Raw genomic sequence first — 22,427 nt, 5'->3', positions numbered from 1 at the left:
TGTTTCAGTCTTTTAAAATTGTTTTCCAGGAGAGAGATGCTTGGTGTTCAGAATGCTAAAGAATTCAGCTTTTTATAGTGCCTTCCTGTTTCTACAGTAAACTTCCATTACTAATTTCTGCTGCTGGTTTTATGCTTGTTTTTTTACTTAAAGGAAAAAGTGCATCACCTTAGAGACACCACTATCAGAAACAGACAAGAAAATGAAAATCTGAATGGTAAGTTGTGCTTTTTCTGCCTTTAAGGACTCTCAAGCCTTGAACTGGAAGTGTAGAGCAGAGGTCTGATCCAAACCCTTTTGGATCAGGCATTGAATTTGTAATGAACATTTTCGGTATCTGACCACATTTATTTTAGCATAATCAGGCCTTCAGCAGTGTCAAGATTTCATCCCAAAGATGAACTCACTGTGAGTTAATGGGGCAGAAAATTTACCAAGTCTCTGTGGCTCAGCTTTTCTGTCTAATGCCTATTTCCTACGGCATCATCAGAATTTGGGTAGATGGCTTCTTTAGAACAATTTGCTTGATGACTTCAGTTTTTTTTTTTTTTTTTTTTTGGTAAATCAGTCATCAGTTTGCAAATTCTCGATGAGCTTTCTACTGCTACAGCAGTTTTTGTGAGTATTGTAGTCATTATTTAAAACTGTACCATTGGTGATTTAAGATACTTTTTTCCCTTTGTGGGGGAAAAAAGGGATTTTTCGGGTTGTCCTGTGCAGGGCCAGGAGCTGGATTCTGTGATGATTGCAGGTGCCTTCCAGCTCAGAATATTCTATGATTCTTTTTGATTGTCATCTACAATTGTATAAAGCACTGCTTTTCCTGCAGATGATTTTCTCTTGTTGTTACAAAAACAATCTGTTACATTTTATAGGTCTTAGGCTTTTGATTTCTGTAAACTTCAGTACTCATACTGAAAGGAAAATCAGTGGGGTTTTTTCACATTGGACTTAGTACCATTTGGATATCTCTATTTAGAATTATCACCTAAATGTGTTGTTTCCTTACTGCAAGAGAGAAAAACAATACCCAGTACTGCTTTCATTATTCTTTTAGACAGCATTGTATTTGTGTGAACTTGTGAGGTACTGTAACTAATTAAGGGAAATTCCTGCTGGCCTAGTAGCAGCTTTGCAGTCCAGATATTCCAGCTTTATTCTCCTCTGTGGCTGGTAGGGAGGCAGTGTCCTGAGCAAAAGCCTTCACAAGGTACTCGGAGCCTGAGGGCTTGGGATCACTGCAGCTCATGAGAACATGAGGGTGACTCTTGGAAAGCGTTTGTCTGTAGGGTTTCATTTTAAGGCCACAGCAGCAGTCCTGTCTCTGTAGCTGTCCTCCTTCTCCAGAATTCATTATTGAATCATAGTAGCAGAAATGTAGTATCAACACTGGAATCGTTAATTTTGTGAAATTATCCAGTAACTCAGATAATGATCACTATATTCCCTTCTGATCCTAACCTCACTGCCCTCTGTTACACTGTCATATATCCTAGGATGCATATAAATCAGCAGATTTGCACTGCAGAATTATAGTGGGAAGAAGCATTATGGCCTGTGTCCAACAACAGAAATCAAGTATTTCAATGCTTAATAAAAAGGACTTCCTCTAAAACTGAAGGCATATCAGTGGCAAGAGTAAACAGGGATCACAGAAGGAGGATCTCTTTGTGCAGACATAAATTGCCTGGAACAAAAATGACAATCACTTTCTCTTCTCCTTTGACATTGCTAAGGAAAGCAGACCAGGGAGCATTCATTTGAGAGACATTTTGTTTCGTATGCCATTTAGTAAAGTGGTATTTTTGAATGTCAGCAGTCCTCAGATTTATTTAAAAAATGCTGGTTTTTACATGCGTGTACAGACTCTCCCTGCTGTATCTTTAAAAACATAGGCTTCCCTCTCTAAACCCCATGTTTGAAATCAGGATTTGGATAATCATTTTTGTAGACAGTTTTTGAAGTCTTGATTGAGGATTTAAAGAGATCACATCTGAAGTCTGTTAGAAAAGGAACTTGATGTTATTTTAATGAGAAAGGAAAATATCTCCTAGAAATTATTCTGGAACATAATTTTTAGTTTCTTGATAAGTTTGATCTTGCTTTCACTGTAATGAAGTTATTAATGAAAGTGGCACTCACTTCAGTCTTCCATTATTACTTTTGATGCTATCTCAAAGTTCATGTCTCATTTTGTAGCAGTTTAGTATAGAACTGAATAATACCTAAAAAAAAAAAAATCATCTGCAAAGCCAAAATTTCTTGGGGTGAAATATCTAGAAAAACCTGTTTTAAGAGCAACTACATAAGGCACAGGCATGTAGAACATTCATTTCTAGAAAGTACAGGCAGGGACAATGCTTTAGCTAAATACTGTATAATATACGTCTGCTCTGACATGTAGACATTGATAGTGTCTTATTTTTTTTCCAAGATGTTAGCCAACAAACCAAAACTAACAAAAACAAATACCTTAAATAAAATTTCAGGGAAATACATAGATTTATGGACAAAAGCTCCACTTTTAAATCTGAGTAGCCCAGATTTTTCAGGGTGCACCATCAAAGTACTGAACTAGAAATAGTCTGTTGCCCATGGGATACTTTATCTTTGAGCATGGCTCCTTAAGCTTAGGGTAAGGCTAGAGAGTCTTGGGTTTGTGCATGTCCACTAATAGAACAAATGGCAGCAGCTGGGACAATATTTAGCAAGGATTACTAGACAAATTTCCTTTAAAGTTCCTAAAAAACAACACAGCTTTCACATGCATTCCATATCCTTACTTCCTAGCACATGGGAATATTTAAAAACATGTGTCATGCCTACCTACATTACTGGACATTGGAATTACCTATGTGAATCTCATTTAGCCGTTTCTGAACATGGAATTTCAAAATCTGCCTACTATTGCAGTTACATTATGGCACCTTGTGTGTCACATCCCACAGATTTAGTCATCCAGCCCCTAAAAATATGCACATGCTTGCAGAAGCCACATAGGATGGTTTGAGTTGCTTGTAATTAGTTATCCCCTCATAGCTAATCTCTGTAGAACCTTGAACTTATTTATAGGGAGGGAAGTGGCAGGTTCCTCATCAAAACTGGGAATGACTGATGCTCTGTTCTGCAGGCTTGGCATAACAGCAAGAACTGAGTATTAGGTGTCCCTGCTTCATTGCTAGGTAATGAGCAAGACAGAGGCCAGAGAGGACCATCTATAACTCAGCTGGATTTCAGGAGACAAATACTGCATTAAGCAAATGTTAAGTTTGATTTATTATTATTGGTGGTGGTATTATTACAACTGTTATTATTTCAATGCCAGCAACTTCTGTAATGGTTGAAGGTAGGTCTTGGGAAAAATGTTAGATATTTTAGTAGTCTTACAATGACAAATATACCCATGGGATAAATGAGCAATTCAGTCTTTGCATCTATTCAGTCTTGGCCTCCCTGACAAGACTGGCAAGGTAAGTGGCCTGCTGTGGAAAGGTCAGAGCTCTTTCCACAGACTACTCAAGTGCAAGCATTTATTTCTTAGCTGTTAAAATCAGTAGGTGCTGATGCTGAAAATGGCCTTCCTCGCAACAAGGGCAACTTTACAAGCTGCTGCTGTAGACATTTTAATACTGACCTGCTCCTGTAAAGTCCTGTAAGTAGCCAGGTTATCCACTTCAATAAAGGCATCCTCCATAGAATTTCTTCTTCCACATTTTGATTTCCAAAGCTGTAGATGCCTAGCTTGCTGCCAAAGACCAAATCTCTTTCCTATCTTGATCCAAAAAACACCCAGAAGAGCACTGTGCACATTCTACAAAGTGGCAGGTTATTGATTACATTTGCTATCCAAAATGTCTGGCTTCATTCCCCAGCCCTCATCAGTGCCTTGTTTTTAGTCCAAGTTGCTAACAGATTGCTTATTCATCAGTTGATGCCTCTACAGATTGCAGGTTGTGTCTAAGTAGAGTTCCCTGAAAACTAAATGTGCACTCCTTATTTTTAAGCACAAGCAACCATCTCTCTTGTCTCTGCTAGGTCAACAGGAAGATGAACAAAGACAGACCCTAATTTTGGCATTTGGATTCACAGGCACTAAAACTTCTTTAGCCAACTTAGCAAAGTTGAAATAACAGGGGATCCTGAAGCACATAAAAACTTTTTTATGTTTGGACAGTGAGGGAGTCATAGAAAAGCTGCTTTTTTTCCTTCATGGCTTCAATAGTATTTCAGTCAGGACTTCTAGTTTTAAAAATACTTAATTGTTGGTTGTTTACAATAGTGTCCATTGAACTTGTGAAGGAACATCTTTAACCTGGCTTATTTCCAATCTCTTGAGCTTCATTTGATGCTCAAAGGTTAAGTCTAGAAAATATCAAACATCAGTTTCCTGCCTGTTTGTCCCTAAGTCAGGTCTTCATGAGACAAGCTCACGGTCCCACTGCTGGCAGGAGCTCACCAAGACAATGAATATCACATGGATATTCAATCTCTCACCTCTCCTCATTGCCACCAAGAGAGACCAGCCTTGCTTTTGGGAGTAAGATTTGTACAAAATCCACCTCATGTCATTCTCCCACACAACAACTGCTTATTTCTGTGAGTGTCTCTTGCTCTCCTGCTCCCAGGGACATGTGTTGTCTTCATATTTGAAGTAAAGCACATAAAAAGTGACTCATTGTAGGAGTGTGTTTTCTGAATTATTCAACTTCAAAAGATATTTTGCACAAGCCTAACTTACTGATTTAAATTATTATTGATTGCATCTTTTTCTTCTTAGTCTATGACTAGGAGCTCAACAGACAAGGACCAGATGCCTAATTACCCGAGGTAAGAGCAGGTGTATGGAAGCACACACACACAAAAGTTGTTTGTCATGGAAACAAGCACTTGTGGAGGTACTGTCCATCGGGGTGCATTTGTGTAGCAGGAGGATGGAAGTGCATCTCAGACAGATGTTCTGCTTTTACAAGATAAACCATTACCATCACAGTCTGGTTTATACTAGAGCTTCTTTTTTATCAGTTATCAACCTGTTCTTGTTTAGGGCAGGGCAGATGAGAAATCAGTGAGGCACTGAACTCACTTGTGGGTGCAGCTGAAGAGAATTCCTGCCAGTTATTGCCACTAAGGCAGGGTATGCACCTAAAAGCTGTATCGGAGTCCAGTCCTACATCCTGATTTCACAAGCAGTATCAAACATATTCAATAAGTTGAAAGCCATAGATAGAACGATGTGTCCAGGCTAAACACAAGACCAATGGTCATTTCAGTGCTGGAAAGCTTAGAGGTGATGATACTGCCTCCTTAAACAGCAGAATTTTCCAGTGGTTGTGCTAATGAGTTTCTTGGGTTTGGGGCATCTAATGACCTCTGTAATAGTTGGGGGATTTAATTATTAATATATGTTACCTGTGTGCTTCCATTTATATTTCATTATATTACTTTTATATTAAGATATTGTAATAGCATTAATATTTTGTTGCTATTATGTAACTGTTATTATGAAGTAATATTTGTTCGGAGCAGCAAATGGCAATTTATTCCTGAAGACAGCTGTAATTTTAAAGGCTTTCTTAGCTAAGTCACTGTGATTCAATTTGTCTCTCCAACTTTTCCAAGTGAGGGGAGTACAATGTGGTACTGTTATTTTTTTTTTAATGGAAAATGAATTATCTTCAGTGGGGTCTCTTCTACCACCCTACTCTCATATAAAGGAGATGGAATTTGCTTCTTCCAAGAACTGTGTGTCCATGTCTCATTTCTGGAGCCAACTGCTCACTGGAGTGCAGTGTCCACACCATTAAACAATAGGTACTTCCTCTGCTGCTGCTTATCCTCTAAATCACTTGTTCATATACCCCCTCTTCAAAAGTTCTGCTAAGAGGGGGGGAAAAAGAAAAAAATAAGAGCCTTATGACGTGAGCTGAAAATGGAAAACTACTGCTCCTTCTCCAAGAGGCAGCTCAACTCCTACATGGGCGTTCCTAACAGAGCTGTTTCCTTGAGTGGAGATGAAGTCACCTGCACTTAATGAGTAAAAAAAAAGCTTTTAAAATAAAATGGGTAATATAAGAGATGCTTATAAATTCCAGATTGCTAAAGTGAGATGAATCATGCAAGGGGAGAGAAGGAATTACCCCTGGGATCAGAATAGGTGGTTTCTGTCTCTTTAAGAAAATAATTATGTGGGAGAGAGGTGAATTAGATGTGGGAGAACTTGGAAATACAGTTTATCCAGAACATTCAATAAATTCTGTTTGTGAATTATCAAACTGCAAGGTTCTCCTCCTCTGCAAAGTATGGCCTCTCCATAGTTTTCCTGCTGTTTCCTGTCTTCAGCTTGGTTCAAAGAAACCACTTCTTTTTTAAAGACTAATTTCAGGAAGATTTTTGAGTGTTTGACCGTTACAAAAATTGCAGATAAACATTTATGATTTACCTTTCTATTGCTCATGGTTTTATTCTCCAGACAGTTTAGTTTTCAACTCCAGTGCAAATTTCTTAGCTAACTTAGCTCAGAATCACATTTTCCTTACACGTGGTGGGAGAAGGATAAGGGAATTGATATCCAGCTGGGGGACCTGAAAGAACAGAATGGTTTTGATTCTCTCATTTCAACAAATACAGTTTGATCTTATTCTAAACAAACCTGACCAGTCTATTGAATAACAGGCATTTTTAATCATTACCTGCAGTGTGACTTCCCAGCCAGCTGCACATCAGCTTCCTCTGCTTGGCATCCCACCCATGTTCCAGCTGTGCCCTGACAGCCTCAGGTTCCAGCCCATTCTGCTGTGTCACTGTTGTGGGATCATTGCTGCACTTCCAGTGCCTTGGATTCTCTCACCAGGGCCAGCTCTTGTAGAAGACCAGTATCTCTAAAGCAAATTAATAAGTTTTCTTGTAAAGTCATCCCCGAATTTTACCTTTTCTTTGCTTTTTCTTTTTCCAAGATGACAGCTGACAAATTATATAAAGATGTATTGCGTACTTTTGTTAATAAGTTGTGAAGTTATTTCAGTTTTTGCATTTTGCTTGATAAGTTGTTTAAAAGTAGATTTTATGCACAAAAGAGCAAGACTGTAAAAGGTTATAAATATTATTAAGTGAAAGTAAGTAAAATTTAGCTTTTACTGTTTGTTGAAACATTTCTATATTAACTCTGTATAAAAAATTATCTTTCCTAGGAATAATTGCATTTCATCACCAGTTTAAGTAATTATTCTCACATAAAAGCTAATTTCTTAGGCCAAACTATGTAAGCCAGTACTAATTATCTACTAATGCATTAAAGTGATTCCAAGAATTTGGTTTACAAGGAAATTGCGTTGTGTTTGGTAAGGTAACTAAGGTAAATTACATCCAGAACAAAACCAAATTGCTTTCTACTTCATTAACACAGCAACAGTAAAGGAATAAATATGGTTAATGGGTATAATGATCTGCATTCCCATAGTATTATTCCACAAAACTTAAGTGAGCATGTGATGATACAAGAGTATGCAAGATAACTTGCCCTATTTCTTGCACAAAAACAAGAAAAAAATCTCCTTAATATAAATACATTTCTCTCCTTAACAACATGTTAAAGTGACAACCAAATTTGGAAGAGGGAAGTGGATTTGAAGTTCAAGCCCTCAAGGCTCATACTATTTTTCCAATCCCAATAAATTATTGTGCCAAGTGATCTATTAGGAATAAAAATAAGCCAAAAAGGCAGTGTTGGGTTTTTAAAATAATGACAGAGCCTTGAAAGCGTATAGATTTAGACTAATTAAAAGTCTGTTTTCCATTTTAAATGGGTTGATTAAACATTTCCAGTAAATTATTTTTTCTCTGGGGAAAACCTGCATTTCTGTTAGAAACACCCCAACAAATCCTGCAGACTTATTGCTATGAGGTCATACATATTCAGTGGCAACACAGCTTTGTGTACCATGCAGAGCCGTTTGAACCACAGCAAAAGCCCTGGAATGTGTAGTGTATTCCAGAGCTGGAAATACAGTCAGTGTCCGTGAGCTGAGGGCCATGAGACTGTCAGTTTTTATAGGGTAGAAGCTGGGATGTTTTTAGACTTACCCAGCTACATGGAAATGGGAGTGGGGAGAATTATTTGGAAATCTAAATGAATTTAAGATGTTATTTCCCCCTTAAGAGGGCCTTCTTTCTCCCCTCAAGAATATTTATATTTTTACAAACCTGGCTAATCAGTGTATCCCCTAGCAAGCATTCATGAGGAGTTGACATATAGATGGAAAAGAGAATACAAAAAATGAAAAGGTTCTTCATGTTGGTACCTGCTGTCTTTTCTGCCATTTGTTCCTTGTTTGTGTAGCGGGGGAGAGGAAGGGACCTTTCCTGGGAGGGGATCAGTCCTCCCAAACCTCCAGGATGCTCTCTATGCTGGAGAGGCTGTGGCCCAGTGGCTCCTGTGCTCCAGTGAGAGGGCACCTGGGCTATGCAGAGAGTTGTGGTCAGTGGTAGCAAACTACAAAACTGGACATTTCCAAAAATAAAGCACAGTTACCTCAAGGAAGCAGTATGTTTTTTCCTAGGGAAAACTAGAGTGTAACAATACAGCAGCACTGCTAAACACACAAAGCAGAAGCCTGAGGGTAGCTCCCCTCAGGAAACAGAAGTGCACTCTATGTGCATGTATTTGCATCTCTAATGTGACACTCCACAGCTTCCAGCCCAGGGGAGTTTAGGAATACCCATAACAAAGCAACTCCTGTTCTCTGCTTGTGTTGCTTCATCCAAGCTCTAGGTGTCCCAAGTAGGGCAGCAGCAGCGTTACAGGTTTGGGCAGCCCTGTTTTGTAAGAAGCTCGACTGCAGAGTGCAGAGCCATCTCAAGAGGACGAAAGATAGCAATAGGGAACACATGCAGTGTCACTTTAACAAAGAGCTACTTCTGCTACACCACAGATTTGCTTGGTCCATCACTCTAGTCTCCTCTGAGTCTTAGTATTATAATGTAGAACATCAAAAAGCAAAACCAAAAAATGCACCTCACCAAAACCCAGATCAACTCTTGCCAGCCTACAGAATCTTCCTGAAAAACTGTGTGTTATCCATAACAATGTGATTTCTATGGTATTAAGTTCCACAATGGCTAAGCAACAAGTTGAAAGCGGGGCTTTTCTTCTTTTGGGTTTTGTTTACACACACAGAATTCCCACCCACCCATACTTTGATGCAGCCAGCCAAGGCCCCAGAGGACAAATGAAGGGATGGATGAATTTTTTTTTTTCCTTCTCCAAAGGGAATTTCTTTTTCTCAGCTTAGTTAATTTCTGTTCAAACTACAAGTAAAAACATTATACTTCTGGAAAACAAAAATATCTGTTCCCCGCCCCTCTCATAGCTAGTATTCATAGTCTGTTTTCTGCTGCAGGATTTCCACACATTTCCTCAAGGTGTGCCACCCAACTTCAGACACGTCTCTAAACAGACATTCCAACACAAAGAAGTCCTGAAGTTTTGCTAACCAATGTGCTTCACTAGCAGAGAACATCAGCAAGTGCCTCTTGGGGAGTGCATGAAGGATTAAGTAAATCACAGGAGCCTGAGAGCCTGAGGCAAGATCCCTGTTGTAGGTGCTCTAAGATATTAGCTAAAATAGCTGAAGTATTAGTTTCATTGTAAGCTAGGGGATTCAATAGCCAACCCATCAGCAATAACACCACTCCACACTTCCAGCTGGCAATATGTATTCTATTAAACTTGAACCACGAACTCATTGAAAAATGAGAGGTCCACACTGACTGCAATTATCAGCAAGTTTGATCTGCCAGGAGCCTCATTACAGGAGAGGTTTCAGTGGGACAGCAGTGCTCAAAGACTGTCCCCTTTTTGCTGAGGTAACTCACCATCTGGATGTAGCCTGTCATCCATGAGGGGTGGCATGGCCTTGCTAGATGTTCACCCTTTGAAAAAATACAGCATTTCAACGCCAGTGTAACATGCAGCAGACTGAGAAGAAATATCAAGTCCTACCTTCATTTTACTAAAGAAGTTATAATCCGTGCAGAAATGTAAATGGTGCTGAGGATAGATTTCAGTCTTCATAGGAAACATCTGCTGTGGTAAGAGCGGGAGCAAAATGACAAGAGTTGTCCTGACAGTGCTCAAAGGAGAATGAATAACAAAAAGGAGGCAGAGCCATGGAGACTGACTGCTCATCCCCTTCATTTATAGCATCCAACTTTCTTCCAAACAAACTTCAGAGTCATATTTCAGTAATGCTGAAGTGAGTCATTCTAGTAATAGGCCCCAAGATAAGCCATCAACAAGCAAGGTGGAGGGACATACTCATCCACTCTAGACACACAAGGATGCAGTAGCTGGAATTAAGAACTGCATCGAGAGAGCAGGGAAAAGTTTAAGGGAGGCAGAAAGTGGTCCCAGGGAAGCAGCAGTCAGTTTATGCTGAACTTCTAGTACAAGAAATAAGAAGACCTATACCAACAGCACTGTCAATTCTCAACAATAATTTCAAAAGTCTCAGCTCACTTCTGCAGGGACCCTCCGTACACACAGACAGTAGGAGATCCACAGAGGTGAAGAATCGATTAAAGCTGCCCAACACTGTAAAAAATACACACTTGCAGATGCAAGTGACATACAATACTAAAATGCTCGCCAGAAAAAGTTTACTGTAACTACCTATACAGAGCATGCACCTAGTCTGGTTTAAAAAAATAAATAAATACAAAAAGCGTTTTTAATCAGTCAGCATTAAAGTTCATCATTTGTTGTGCTAAAATACCTCATTATGACTCTGTGGTTTCAGTCCTAGCAGAAGAGAGGCCAAAATATTTCACCTCAGGGCATTAACCTATGAGGCTTGATCGGGTTGAGCAATTCTCCAGAAAGTAACTCTGGATCCAGTGCATTTCAAGGCAAGACACACAGGTCTAACAATTATTTGAAGGACTTTTTCCTAGCATCAGTTTAGGTAATTCAGTCACCTCCTCTGGTGCTTGCAATACCTTCCTTTGCTGGTTTAAGTGCTGTTATCAGAAGTCTTTTCATACAAAGATATTTACAGGTAAAGAAAAAAAAAAAAAACAAACTTAAATGGAGATCACAAAACAGAATTGTTAAACTTCACTGTAGTTTTTGAGGTTATCACATGCCCTACAAGGCAGGTGGTGGCACATACCATTGCTGTTTATTACACCACAGGAACACCCACATAGCCTCAGTTTGGAGATGAGGATCCTACAGATATTATATAAATTATATACAGCTTAGATTTCAGTCACACTCAGAAAACAAGAGTCGGGCACCACAAGGTAGCAGTAAGTAACTGAACACATAGCTTATGGCAGGTGACCTCGTCCTTCTCATGTTTTCCATGTTAGTAGGTTTATCTGTCCTTTTCCACCCAAATCTGATATCTGACTAGGCATCAAAACCTAGACAAAAACCCAGACATCAAATCCTAGACAAACAAATGCCAGCAGCTGCCAGCCACCAAACAGAGCCCACAGCTGCTGCCATTCTCCCAAGTCATAGTTCTGGCCCAAAGCACACGAGGGGAGGAAGTATGGAGAGACACAAAGGCAATGGAGATTGGGAAAGGATTAGGCAAGGGGTTAATTGCATCATAGGCACAAGAGGGAAGCCTTCATTTAAGTTAAAAACTCCATCACAGACAATACAGTCAAGAACTACATTAGTTTTCTATTTTAGGGTAGATTCAGTGAATTTATAACCACAGGAAGCAACAAATGAACTTCCTGATGCTGTCTCTATTGATCAATTACCCTTGTAGCCAAGCAAGCTTCCTCAGTTAAAAGAAAAAATAAAAAAATTATTCACTTCTTCCAGCCCTAACACACTAAAAACTTTGAGATTGATTTTATTACACAAATGGCACATAGGTACCACAAACTGTAGTGAATATTTTTTCTTGCACTATTTCCTCTGCTTTCTTGTTCAAGAGCTTCAATCTCACTTACGGATCAGGCCCAACAGTGATACAAGTGCTCTGGTAAGGTTAACCAAGAAGTGATGAGATCAAAACAAGTGATAAAATTCTACTCAGTTCTACAGAGGATTCTTCTCTTCTTAATTCATCAAATGAGTTCTAAGTTACCTTTATACCATACCTGGCTCATCTTAGTTTATTAAGAGGCTGAAATCACCCTAACCCCTGTGAGAAAGGATTGCAGTATTTTTATCTCTCAGTATTGGACACCTGTGGTAATTCCAGAAACAAAAGGAAGAAATAATTCCTCTGTTCTGATAATTTGATTGCCTTTTGAGCATTGTCGCATCATTTCTTGTTTTGTACTGCCCACCTTAAATAGAATTTTGCAAGATATGACCACTTTGTAAAAGGAGTCCCAGAGAAAGATGCATTATAACACTTCACAGCCAGGATTATTTATTTTCTGGATACTTTTGGTTAGTATTTCCTGCTATGTGAGCTTGAACACTGAACTCAATTGCCGTCACGCAGCATGTGTTTCCTTAATTTTTATGGGTTTGTTTGTTTGACTCAAGTGTCATTAACCAGATCTTACATTCTATTTCTGACAGGTGAACTGAACACAGTTCTTATTTCTTTTGCCAGTTTTACATATTAGATGTCAGATTTGTGCCTATTGTATGCCTTGCAAGAGAAACAAAACTGCACACTGCAGGCATTTCAGAGTAAAATCAAAAACTGCTTGCAAAATTAAGCTGAGATCAGGATACTAACAAAATCAGCTCTCCAGAACATGGATCAGTTTCCCAAAAGAGTCTTTGAGAAAGCTACACTTCTGCTGGTGCTTGAAACAGAATTTCTTCCTACAGCTCAGTGCTGTAAAACACAATTTTACCTTGTAAAATTCATAATTTAGAGGTTTATGATACTGCTGAAGAAAAGCAGAAATTTAACCTGCACAGCCTCTCTGATCACTGTCCAGGAGTCAAAGCAAAGTTCTAACAAATTCTGTATTATTATAGCACGTTCCACTCCTCCAAGCTAATTTAAACAGCCCTTTTATGTTTCAGCAAAATATTGGAAAAAATTGGAGTGGTGTTCCCAAGGAAGATATAACTTGAATGGAATGTGTAAGAATATGTGCATATTCTGTGACACCAACAACAGGGTGAAAATAAACTGATTTACCACAGGGCATTTGAGATATCACACTCTTTTCTGCAGAATACCCAATTAACATAAACCAAAATCAAAGCAAATGAGATTAGATAGGGCTGGAACAAGTTATGCACTATAGGAAAACATGTAAGTCCCCTAGTTGAAAGGAAGTCACACAGTAATGTTTGTTTCTCTCCTGCTCAACCTTGCTCGAGCGCTTACTGCATCTGTAGGAATAGCTGAGCCTAGCACACCCTCCTCCCTCGATTCCCTCCCATCTCAGTTTGCTCTATGCCTTGAGGAAGAAAAGTTGAGAGATATCCACCCACACATTTCTTATGTCTCCCTTCTGCTTGGTTTCCTTCCCAGAAGGCCAAAAAGGACATGCTTCTTCCCCATGGCATGCCAGCCAACACTTCTGCAGCCACACAGATATTTCCTTTTGTATTCTTCCTTACACTTCTGCAAGCCACCAAAGCCAAACCACAACATAGCCCAGAGAGAAACCAGCTCAGTGGTGGAAAACAATCGTTTTTTTCTCCCCATGAATAAGTCACAGATAGCATCAAACTGAACAGACTAATGAAACATCCACATGTCTGTTTTGCTTCACTGACCTAATCTATTTGCTAAACACTTTGGGTTTTAGGATATCATAAAATCCCGTAGTCAGTTGCTTGCTCAGTCTCACACAGCCAAGCTCTCCTTATCTAGCAGCTTTCCATGGAGCATTGAGTTAAGCAAGACTCCCTGCACTCACCACAGAAGCTGTAGTTTATTTATTTAGGAAACTTAAGTGTATTTTAAGAACACTGGCAACCAGGACATTTTTCCCATTCCTAAAGGGAGCATAGAAGCAAAAATATGTCCAAGACAAAACCACCTTGTATTCCAACAGCTGGGGGAGAAAAGACCCCTCCATCTTCTTGCTTGTATACCTCATTGTAAAGAACATATTAAAGTGGTGGGTGAGCTGATTCCAAGCCTTCTCTTTCCACCCACAGCTTTTCTTGCATTTGCCTCTGTCCAATCATTCATTCATGCTCCCTCAGCCACTCGCCCACATCTATTCCTTGCTGGCAGCCCAGCTGCAGACACACATTCCCAATTACAGGAATGGCTTCTGTGTTCCAGTGCTGACAGAACAAGAGAAGGCTCTGAAAGGCCTCAAGATGGACCATCCCAGGTGTGCAGCACACACACAAGTAATATGCCAGTATTCAAGCTCACTCTTGTAAAGCTGCTGAAACAGCCCCCAGGGGACTATTGGCAAGATCAAATCGTTGCTGATTTTAGATCCAGAGGCAGCACTGTTAACCATCAAACATGGAAAGTGGTGTTTTCAAAGGAACTGAAGGCAGCTGAAATTGAAGAGCTTGAACTTGAAAAGCTCAGCCTTAATAGCCACAGAAAAGGCATCTTTTACTTGTCCCTTGGTTGGAGGCAGCCCTGCTCCTCTTGTCGCTGGACACTGATGACACCCACCACTAATGATGCCTCTTGACACCCACCCCTGAGATATTTGTATGCATTGATAAGATCCCCTCAGTCTTCTCCAGGCTGAACAAGCCCAGCTCCCTCAGCCTTCCCTCACAGAAGGTGCTCCTGTCGTGTGATGCTTCAAATTCTAATCAGTCATGTGATGCCTCACGTATTAACAGAGTCATTGCTGGAGAAATTCAGTACAACAAAAAATTTAGGAGAGAAAACAATCTTTTACAGACACCATTAGAACTGTGACACCCAGGCACATCAGGCCCACTCTTTTCAGTCTCATGTTTTTCTAGCAGCATTTTTTTCCTTTTCCCTCAGGGTTCAGGGCAAGCCTCAAGACAGTACAGTTGTGCTTTACACATCAAAGAATCCAGCCCACCCAGCAGTGGGCTACAAAAACAGTCCTGCAAGGAGTATTTCAAGTTCTCATAGACCCTCCTGATGAACCTGAGAATCACCAGCACAACATGATGTATGCAGTAGCAAAGGAAAGACATGACGGGACACAGACAAGGAGCATAATGGCAGGAATAGCATAATTCCCATACTTTATCTTCATTATTTGACAGTTCACAGTCTCTTCAGGACGAAACCCACAATCTTACCAGCTGATGTGCTCAGCTGATTGCAGTGACACACACTCCATTAAATTCTCCAGCAACCAAAGTGTAATAGCCCTCATTGCTGCCACAGATTGAAAGTGCCATTTTAAATCTATTTGATTTTCTCAGTAGATATGGCTTTCTGATGAATCATTATGTCTCAGCATAGCAGAGGGGATGGGTTACAACCCAGCTAGATAACCAGCAGTGAGCACAAGAGACTGTATAGCGACGTGATATGCAAAGCATGCAAGAATAATGATCAAATGAAGGCTTTCAAGCCTGAATGAATGAAACCAAGTTTCTAAATTATACAGAGCATTAAATAAGTATGCCATTTCAAACGTGGTGACTACCTGCTAGCACTGTATTACAACATTTACTCTCACTTTTTAAAAAATGAGGAGGCAAGAGAAGGATGATGCTGTTGCTGTTCAAGCTCCAGCTGAGATTTGGGCAGCAGGGTGCATTATCTGAGCACAGCAGCTACTGCATGTATCTTAAGTCTGTTCTGGGATTCCAAGATGCCACCTGGATTTTTTTCAGTGGGGGGACACAGCCAGTGTGGCTGCCACTACACTGCCACAGGTGCCTGTGTAGAACGCCTTGAAAGATTTAGTCCCTGGGAGTAGTGCTCTCACAAGGACTGAGAAAGGTAAGCTCAAAGACTCACCCCAAATCCAAACACTGCACTTGAAGCCCCGTGGACACGTCTGCCCTCTAACCTGAGTGCTTTGGCATCACAGCAGCAATTCCAGCCCTCTAAGGCATTGAACTCCAGCTGTACAGCAGGAAGGACTAAATACTCACTTGTAATGAATTAGGGGTGCAGCACCTACAAGCTCAATTCTGAGAAGATGACCATCATCAGGCTTACAGTCATTTGGAAATTTGGCTCTCTCAGGTCTCTTCAGTTAACAGCTGTTTTAAACTTCTAAAAAGCATAAAGCTGCTCAAATAGAAAGTCTCTATCTGCAAGGCTGACTTAAGAGCATTACAGTACATGCTAGATGTCTTGTCAAGGACAAAGAATACCAGAAAGCTTGAACCAAATGTTAAAATCTTCATTTTATGATTATTCTACCTGTAATTGTTTACTAGTTGCTGAAGTGTGTGACACCTTTTCAGCTCAACAACCGGCTGTATTGCAAGGATCACAGAATATGCTGAGTTGGAAGGGACCCACAAGGATCATCAAGCCCAGCTCCTGGCCCTGCACAGGACCATCTCTGAGGATCACACCATGTGCCTGAGAGCATTGTCCATTGAATTCTGACAAGCGCAGTGCTGTGCCCACTACCCTGGGGTGCCTGTTCCAGTGCCCAGCCACCATCTGGTGAAGAACCTTTTCCTGATATCCAACCTAAACCTATCCTGACACAGCTCTCATGTGTCCTGTCATTAAAGACTACAGAGAACAGATCAGTGTCTGCATCTCCATTTCCCCTCGTGAGGATGTTGAAGACCCCCTCTCAGTCTCCTCCAGGCTGAACAAGCCAAGTGACCCCAGCCACTCCTCACACAGCTTCCCCTCCAGAAGCTTCACCGCGCTCGTGGCCCTTCTTTGGATGCTCTCTAATAGCTTAATGTCTTTTTTTGTATTGTGACACCCAAAACTGCACACAATATTTGAACTGATGCCACTACAGTGCGGAGCAGAGTGGGACAATCCCAACTCTCACCTGGCTGGCCATGCTGTGCCTGATCCCACCCAGGACACAGGTGGCCCTCCTGGCTGGATGGCTGAATTCATATTACCCACATCCACTGCAAGCCTCCTGGAGTTTAATTTTTCACTATGAAAGGCAATAGCAAATATAAGGTATTTCTGAGAAGCAGCAGGGGAGGCTAGTAACGGGGAGAGCACTCTTCAGATGGTTTAAGATATTTAAATAAATGAGTCTTAAAAGCCATTCATTTTGAAACTACCCTTGCCAGTGATTAACATGTTGTAACAACTCAGCCTGGTGTTAATCTCTTTGGGCAGACAAAGAAATATTAGCCTAGAAGGTTTGTTCATGATTTTTAAACTGAAATTTCATAAGATACTTTGGGATGCAGTAACCTCTAGAGGACCCCTGTAAATTAATTTATTTTTCAAATATCTACAACCTAAGGAGAGAGGCCTTCAAATTAGTACCTTGCATTAGATGAAACAGCTTCTCATTGTGTTCACTGCAAAATTAACAGAGAAACATCAGCAGCTGTGCTATAAAATTATTTTATAAAAAAATCATTTTGTCAGAGGCACCCTTTGCTTTCTCTCCCCTACATTCACACAACTGCATTTTAATAAAACCAGCAGAGCCTTGCCTCATCAGAGGAGCCTGTGCTTTTGAAGGCCATGCTGTATCAAGATAATTCAGACATATGCAAGGTTCAGGCAGGAGCTTGGCAGGAGAGGAGGGAGGAGGGATTTTGAAATGTTGGGGGGTTTAAAGCGCTAACATATGAGAAAGTGGAGTCCTTCAGCAGTGGGAGCAAATAATGGGTGACACAAGAAGATCTCCCAATCTTAAGGGCAGTAAACTAAAGCCCCAAAAATACTTTAATTATAAAGAAATGGAGAAGGTTTAACTCAGCAGATATAGCTGCACTCGGCAGTCCCAACTAGATGTGAAAGCATAATTTATGATTAACATTTCAGCTGATACATCCTTTGTTAGTCTCAGTATTCATCCAGATAATATATCTGCTTAACACTCTCTTGTAATTTTGGCAAATTGGTTTTGATCAATGGCATTCTTGCTAACAGCCCACTTCTTAATTGGCATTGCAGCATAGCTTCAGCTTCTTGTCAGACTTGGGATGGAGAGCCCCTTCAGTTACAGCTCTTGTACAGAGTGCTCCCAGTGCCTGCCTCAAATGCTAAATGAAGAGTCACCTGCTGGTCCTGGTCCCATCTGCAGAGTGTGGCTAACACACATTTACCTCATCAGCCCATAAACATGGGCAGAGCTATCTAGGCTGTGTGGGGCAGCCTAGGAATGCTGGTTCCAGAGACCCAACAGGGTCATCTAACTTCTGACCAGCACTGAGGTGTGGTGTGCTGATAAACCAAGTCACACAGTAAGCCTGGAAGAAAGATCCTGACAAGCTCCAGGGCTGAAGTGACAAGGCAACAAAATGCCAGGCTGAGTTCACATTCTCATCATCAGGTGCATTTTTGTTACCAGTCTTAGTAAACCATACATTCTCCAGGAGCTTGGATGAGTAACTTGGAAGAAATACTTGGTAATCATTTTAAGTGTATCAGTGAGAGGGTCTGCTGAATCTGCAATTCTTGCTAAAGCATCAACAAAAATCTTACACTGAAGTAAGAAAATAATGGAGGATAAAGCCGAAAACACATTGTTATTTATAGAAAAAAAATAGTTGTTTCCTCTTTGGACAACATGGTTGAAACTGCCTCCAGATACAGAGTCCTAAAAATCTGTTGTTCTTTTCCATGTCTTTCATGTGCAGATGACTTGCATGATGGGCAGTTGTGAAAGACTGGGAAGGGTTTGCTACTCTTAAAATCAGAAAGTCGAGTAAGAAAGAATTAACACCAGAATAAATCTAAAGATACAGAATGCAATAACTTGACATGCCTATCACCTATAACTTCAAAATACAGAAAAGTGAACCCAAAAGGGAAGCTTGATGGAAAGCAAATACGTATAATACGTATATAGTCACTCCAAGTGTTGCTAAAAATAAAGCTGATTCCAGGAATTCATCAATTTGAAAGCTTATTTGACATGCATGCATAGTAGGAATTACACATTCATAAACATACCTTAGGACATGCCTCAGCCATTGAACTTGGGGGATAAAAAAATAATCTCTAATGAATGTTTATACCTATTTGCATCACAGTTCTTTTGTTCTTGTCTATTTTTTAAAGCAACCATGGGATCAGCCTATGGTTATTCTCCCCACCTCACAGAATGCTAATCCCCAGCTATCAGTAGGAAAAAGCCACTTATCTCACTAACAGGGGCTGCTGTATTCTGCTCTCATTTTAGTCTAGAACCAGATGTATACAAGAAAACAACTATAAGGAAGGAATTCCAAATTGTTTAAATTCAACCACACGATTATTTCTGACGTACTTGATGTTTCAGGCTGATTTCTTAAAGATAGGGGAAACAGCATTTGTAGATTAAATTAAAATTTGAAAGAAAGTAAGAAAGAATGAAAGAATAAAGTAACAAATGAATACTACAAGCCCTGGTACCAAATGCAAACATTCAGGTGCTGTTTTGAAATCCACTGTAAGCTCAGGAGTAGCAAGTGGCTTTGTTACCAGGTATCAGTGCTGGGAGAGGCATCTTGAAAACATCAGGAGCTTTAGCTGTTCTCCAGCCCCTGCTGAATCAGCAGAAGGAAACCAGCACTGTGCTGGCAGTGATTCACAGAGGGCTCCAGGATGTCCTGCTCCACCCTTTGGAAATAATGGATCAGCTACTCATCTCTCAACAATAATCAGAGCAACTTAAGGGAAGCCAAAGAAAAGGTTTAGCAGAACAGCACAAGCAGATCCCATTCAGAGTAAGTGCCAAGGCTACCTGCCCATTGCACTGGATGCTGTATTGGTCAGAATCTGCCTACATTGGAATTTCTTTGCCATTTAATTTTATGAGTCATGCCCCAGAAGAAAACAATCAGAAAATTATTGCAGTGAAGTAAATTAATTAATTACAAGTTGCAAGGAACACCGGTTAAGCTTCAAGGATTTTGTTTCTTCTGACTTCATGCATTTGTTGAGCAATGCACTCACACTCAGCCCTTCCTACCTGTTCTGAGGCACTGTAAGACCTCGTGAGGCTGTACTCATGCCACATCTCCCTTAGAGCTACACAAGTTTGGAAAAGGAATATTTACTATAGGGCAAAAAAACCCATAGTTGTGGCTGACAGATGTTCTTTTTGTTTTGACGTGCTTCATCTAGATCCCTCTTCCTCCACTAAAACAAAAGGAAACATCATATTGTTTTCACCTTAAGAATAAAAGACAGCTCCTAATATCTGGATTTTTTTATGAAGAAAAACTATCATTTTTCTCCCTTTCAACTGCTGTTAGAGCTTTGGGGTATTTAATGATCATGCTTAAAGGTACATACACAAGAAGTTGACTGATCTTCTAAGGAATTCATTACACATAGGATAGCACCTGGTTTGTGTAATTTATTGCAACAGGGAGGCATTGAAGAAATTCACTGCTTTATTCTACATTTCCAAATCATGCCTACTTTGTCAAGAGGCCAACATAATCCTCAACAGGAAGTTAGGACAGATTAGTAAAACTTACCTCTCTATTATACAGAGAATCTGGCTGCTTGTGCACAAAAATACTACACTGCTTGTATAAAAGTGCTTTCAGTAAGAGTTGCTGTCATTCACAGCCATATTAGCACCCTTTGACAAGAGGCTTTTTTTTAATTATGCAATATATATACAAAAATGCAACTCTGCTCATACCATTTTTTTCATGTAAAAGTATTTAACTATCCTATCCCCAAACTCTTTAATTTTTTGTTTCTTTTGTCAAGCTTTTCCAACTAGATTAGTCTTGGCATACCTGCAAGCTCTGGTTTTTCATTTCAAACCTGATGTTATATTTGTTATTCCTATGTTACAGCAATGGAATACTGCAAACTTGCTTTTCTTTTAAAAGAGTCTGTCAAGCACCAGCCAGTGCACACATGGAAGTGTTTAACTGGGGAGCCTAATACCAACTGTCCTCATCATACACTTGGAATATTCACTTGTAGTTGTGCAGACTGGCATAAAAACATGGCTGTTTAATTTTACTGTTGTATATGAACAGGAAGGCATTGCTCTTTTATTTTTTTTAATTAAGATGACAAGTTGGAGGCATCTACCTAATTACACTGGTAATTATCTCAGTATTGTATGGTATTATTTCAGAACAGGGACAAGCCAAGACATGGTCCTACCTGATTTTATCCGGTTTAGAGGTTACTTTTCTACCTAAGCAAGTGGTGAAAGTCCCAGTGTCACCCTGCAAGTGATGTAAGTGCTTGACAAAACCCAGTCATTTATACCATGCAAGGGTTACTGCTGGGATCAGACTCCACTAAACAGAGCTGCACTTCCAGATGGTGACTGCAAGTCCTTAAAGAAGTTTACCAGGGAGAAGGGAAGTGTTATCTCTGTATTCACACAGCTGCCTTCAGGGAAAGGTAACGTGAGAACACTGCATTTATTTACGTTAAACAGAACACAGACTATGTTTGCAAAAGTAGGTGCAAACTCTCACAAAATATTACAAGTCTCATTAGCTAGAGGTTTAAGTCCACTTTCAATACATATTTAATTTTGCTAGTAGTTGTCTTGTTTTCTTTCACCTCACGTAAGTAGTAAGATCACGGCAGGTTTAAAATCAAGCATACCTCATGTCCCATTAGGAGAGACATCAAAATCTCCATGTTGGAAGAGTAACTGATAGCAAATTTTATTCAATATTAAAAAATCCCTATCTGGAAAACAGAAAAATGCCTGTACTGTATGAATATGCCTGAATATTGCTCGAGATTACAGCCTGCAGACCAGAGTGCAAGCTATCTCTCATTTAGATTCACAGCCCCTCAGCCAAAGCCATGGCACTTGATCTGTGCCAGCTCTTACCCAGCAGCAGCTGAGGAACAAGTGATCTTTCATTTGCCAAGGAGTAAAACCCACACAGAATAATTGCTGAGCAACAGCCAACGTGCTGTAAACCAAAAGTTGTTGCAGAGCCACCCTCTCAGAGCCAGGAAATTTTCTGGTTGTGTTTCAGAGATTGAGACTAGTCTGGATTTGGAGGAGGAGGAGACCACATGATGGTACAAGCATAGGTCTCAAGGAATGTGCCTTCTCCCTGCTTGCTAGGCACCCTGGGTTAATAGGAAGTTGGAATGAATGGTCTTAAATCATATTAAATCCCCCTGCTCTTAGTACTTCCCAGGCATTCAAGAACAATGTTGAGGTCTTAAGCAAACAAATTTTCGTTTCTCCCGTTATGGTTTCCCAAGTCTGTCTGCGCTGGTGACAACATAAGCCACTGGAAAAGAGTAGGAAACAGCTGGGAGAAATAATAGTAGGCACAGTGGGAAGGGGATGTCACAAGACAAGGCAGCTCACAGGCAAGTGGTCTTTTCCAGGATCTCCATTTCCATGTGAGCTTATTGCACTAAGGCCACTGAAAACAGAAGTATCCCACTAAGACTAGAACCCTGTTATCTACA

General features: G+C 40.2%; 1 protein-coding gene across 1 annotated transcript in view; it reads left to right on the top strand.

Annotated features, from left to right (window-relative positions):
* Nucleotides 1-3,256, top strand: part of BANK1 (B cell scaffold protein with ankyrin repeats 1) — a 111,451-nt gene extending 108,195 nt beyond the window's left edge. Inside the window, exons 14-15 of the mRNA XM_062493654.1 lie at nt 154-217; nt 3,183-3,256. Coding sequence (XP_062349638.1) covers nt 154-217; nt 3,183-3,256 — 138 coding nt within the window. The remainder of the gene's footprint in view (nt 1-153; nt 218-3,182) is intronic.
* Nucleotides 3,257-22,427: the final 19,171 nt, after the last annotated feature.

Source organism: Cinclus cinclus, chromosome 5 (assembly GCF_963662255.1).
Source record: "Cinclus cinclus chromosome 5, bCinCin1.1, whole genome shotgun sequence".
Lineage (NCBI taxonomy): Eukaryota > Metazoa > Chordata > Aves > Passeriformes > Cinclidae > Cinclus > Cinclus cinclus.
Note: the sequence above shows the minus strand (reverse complement) of the source record. Positions and strands in the feature narration are given on the sequence as shown.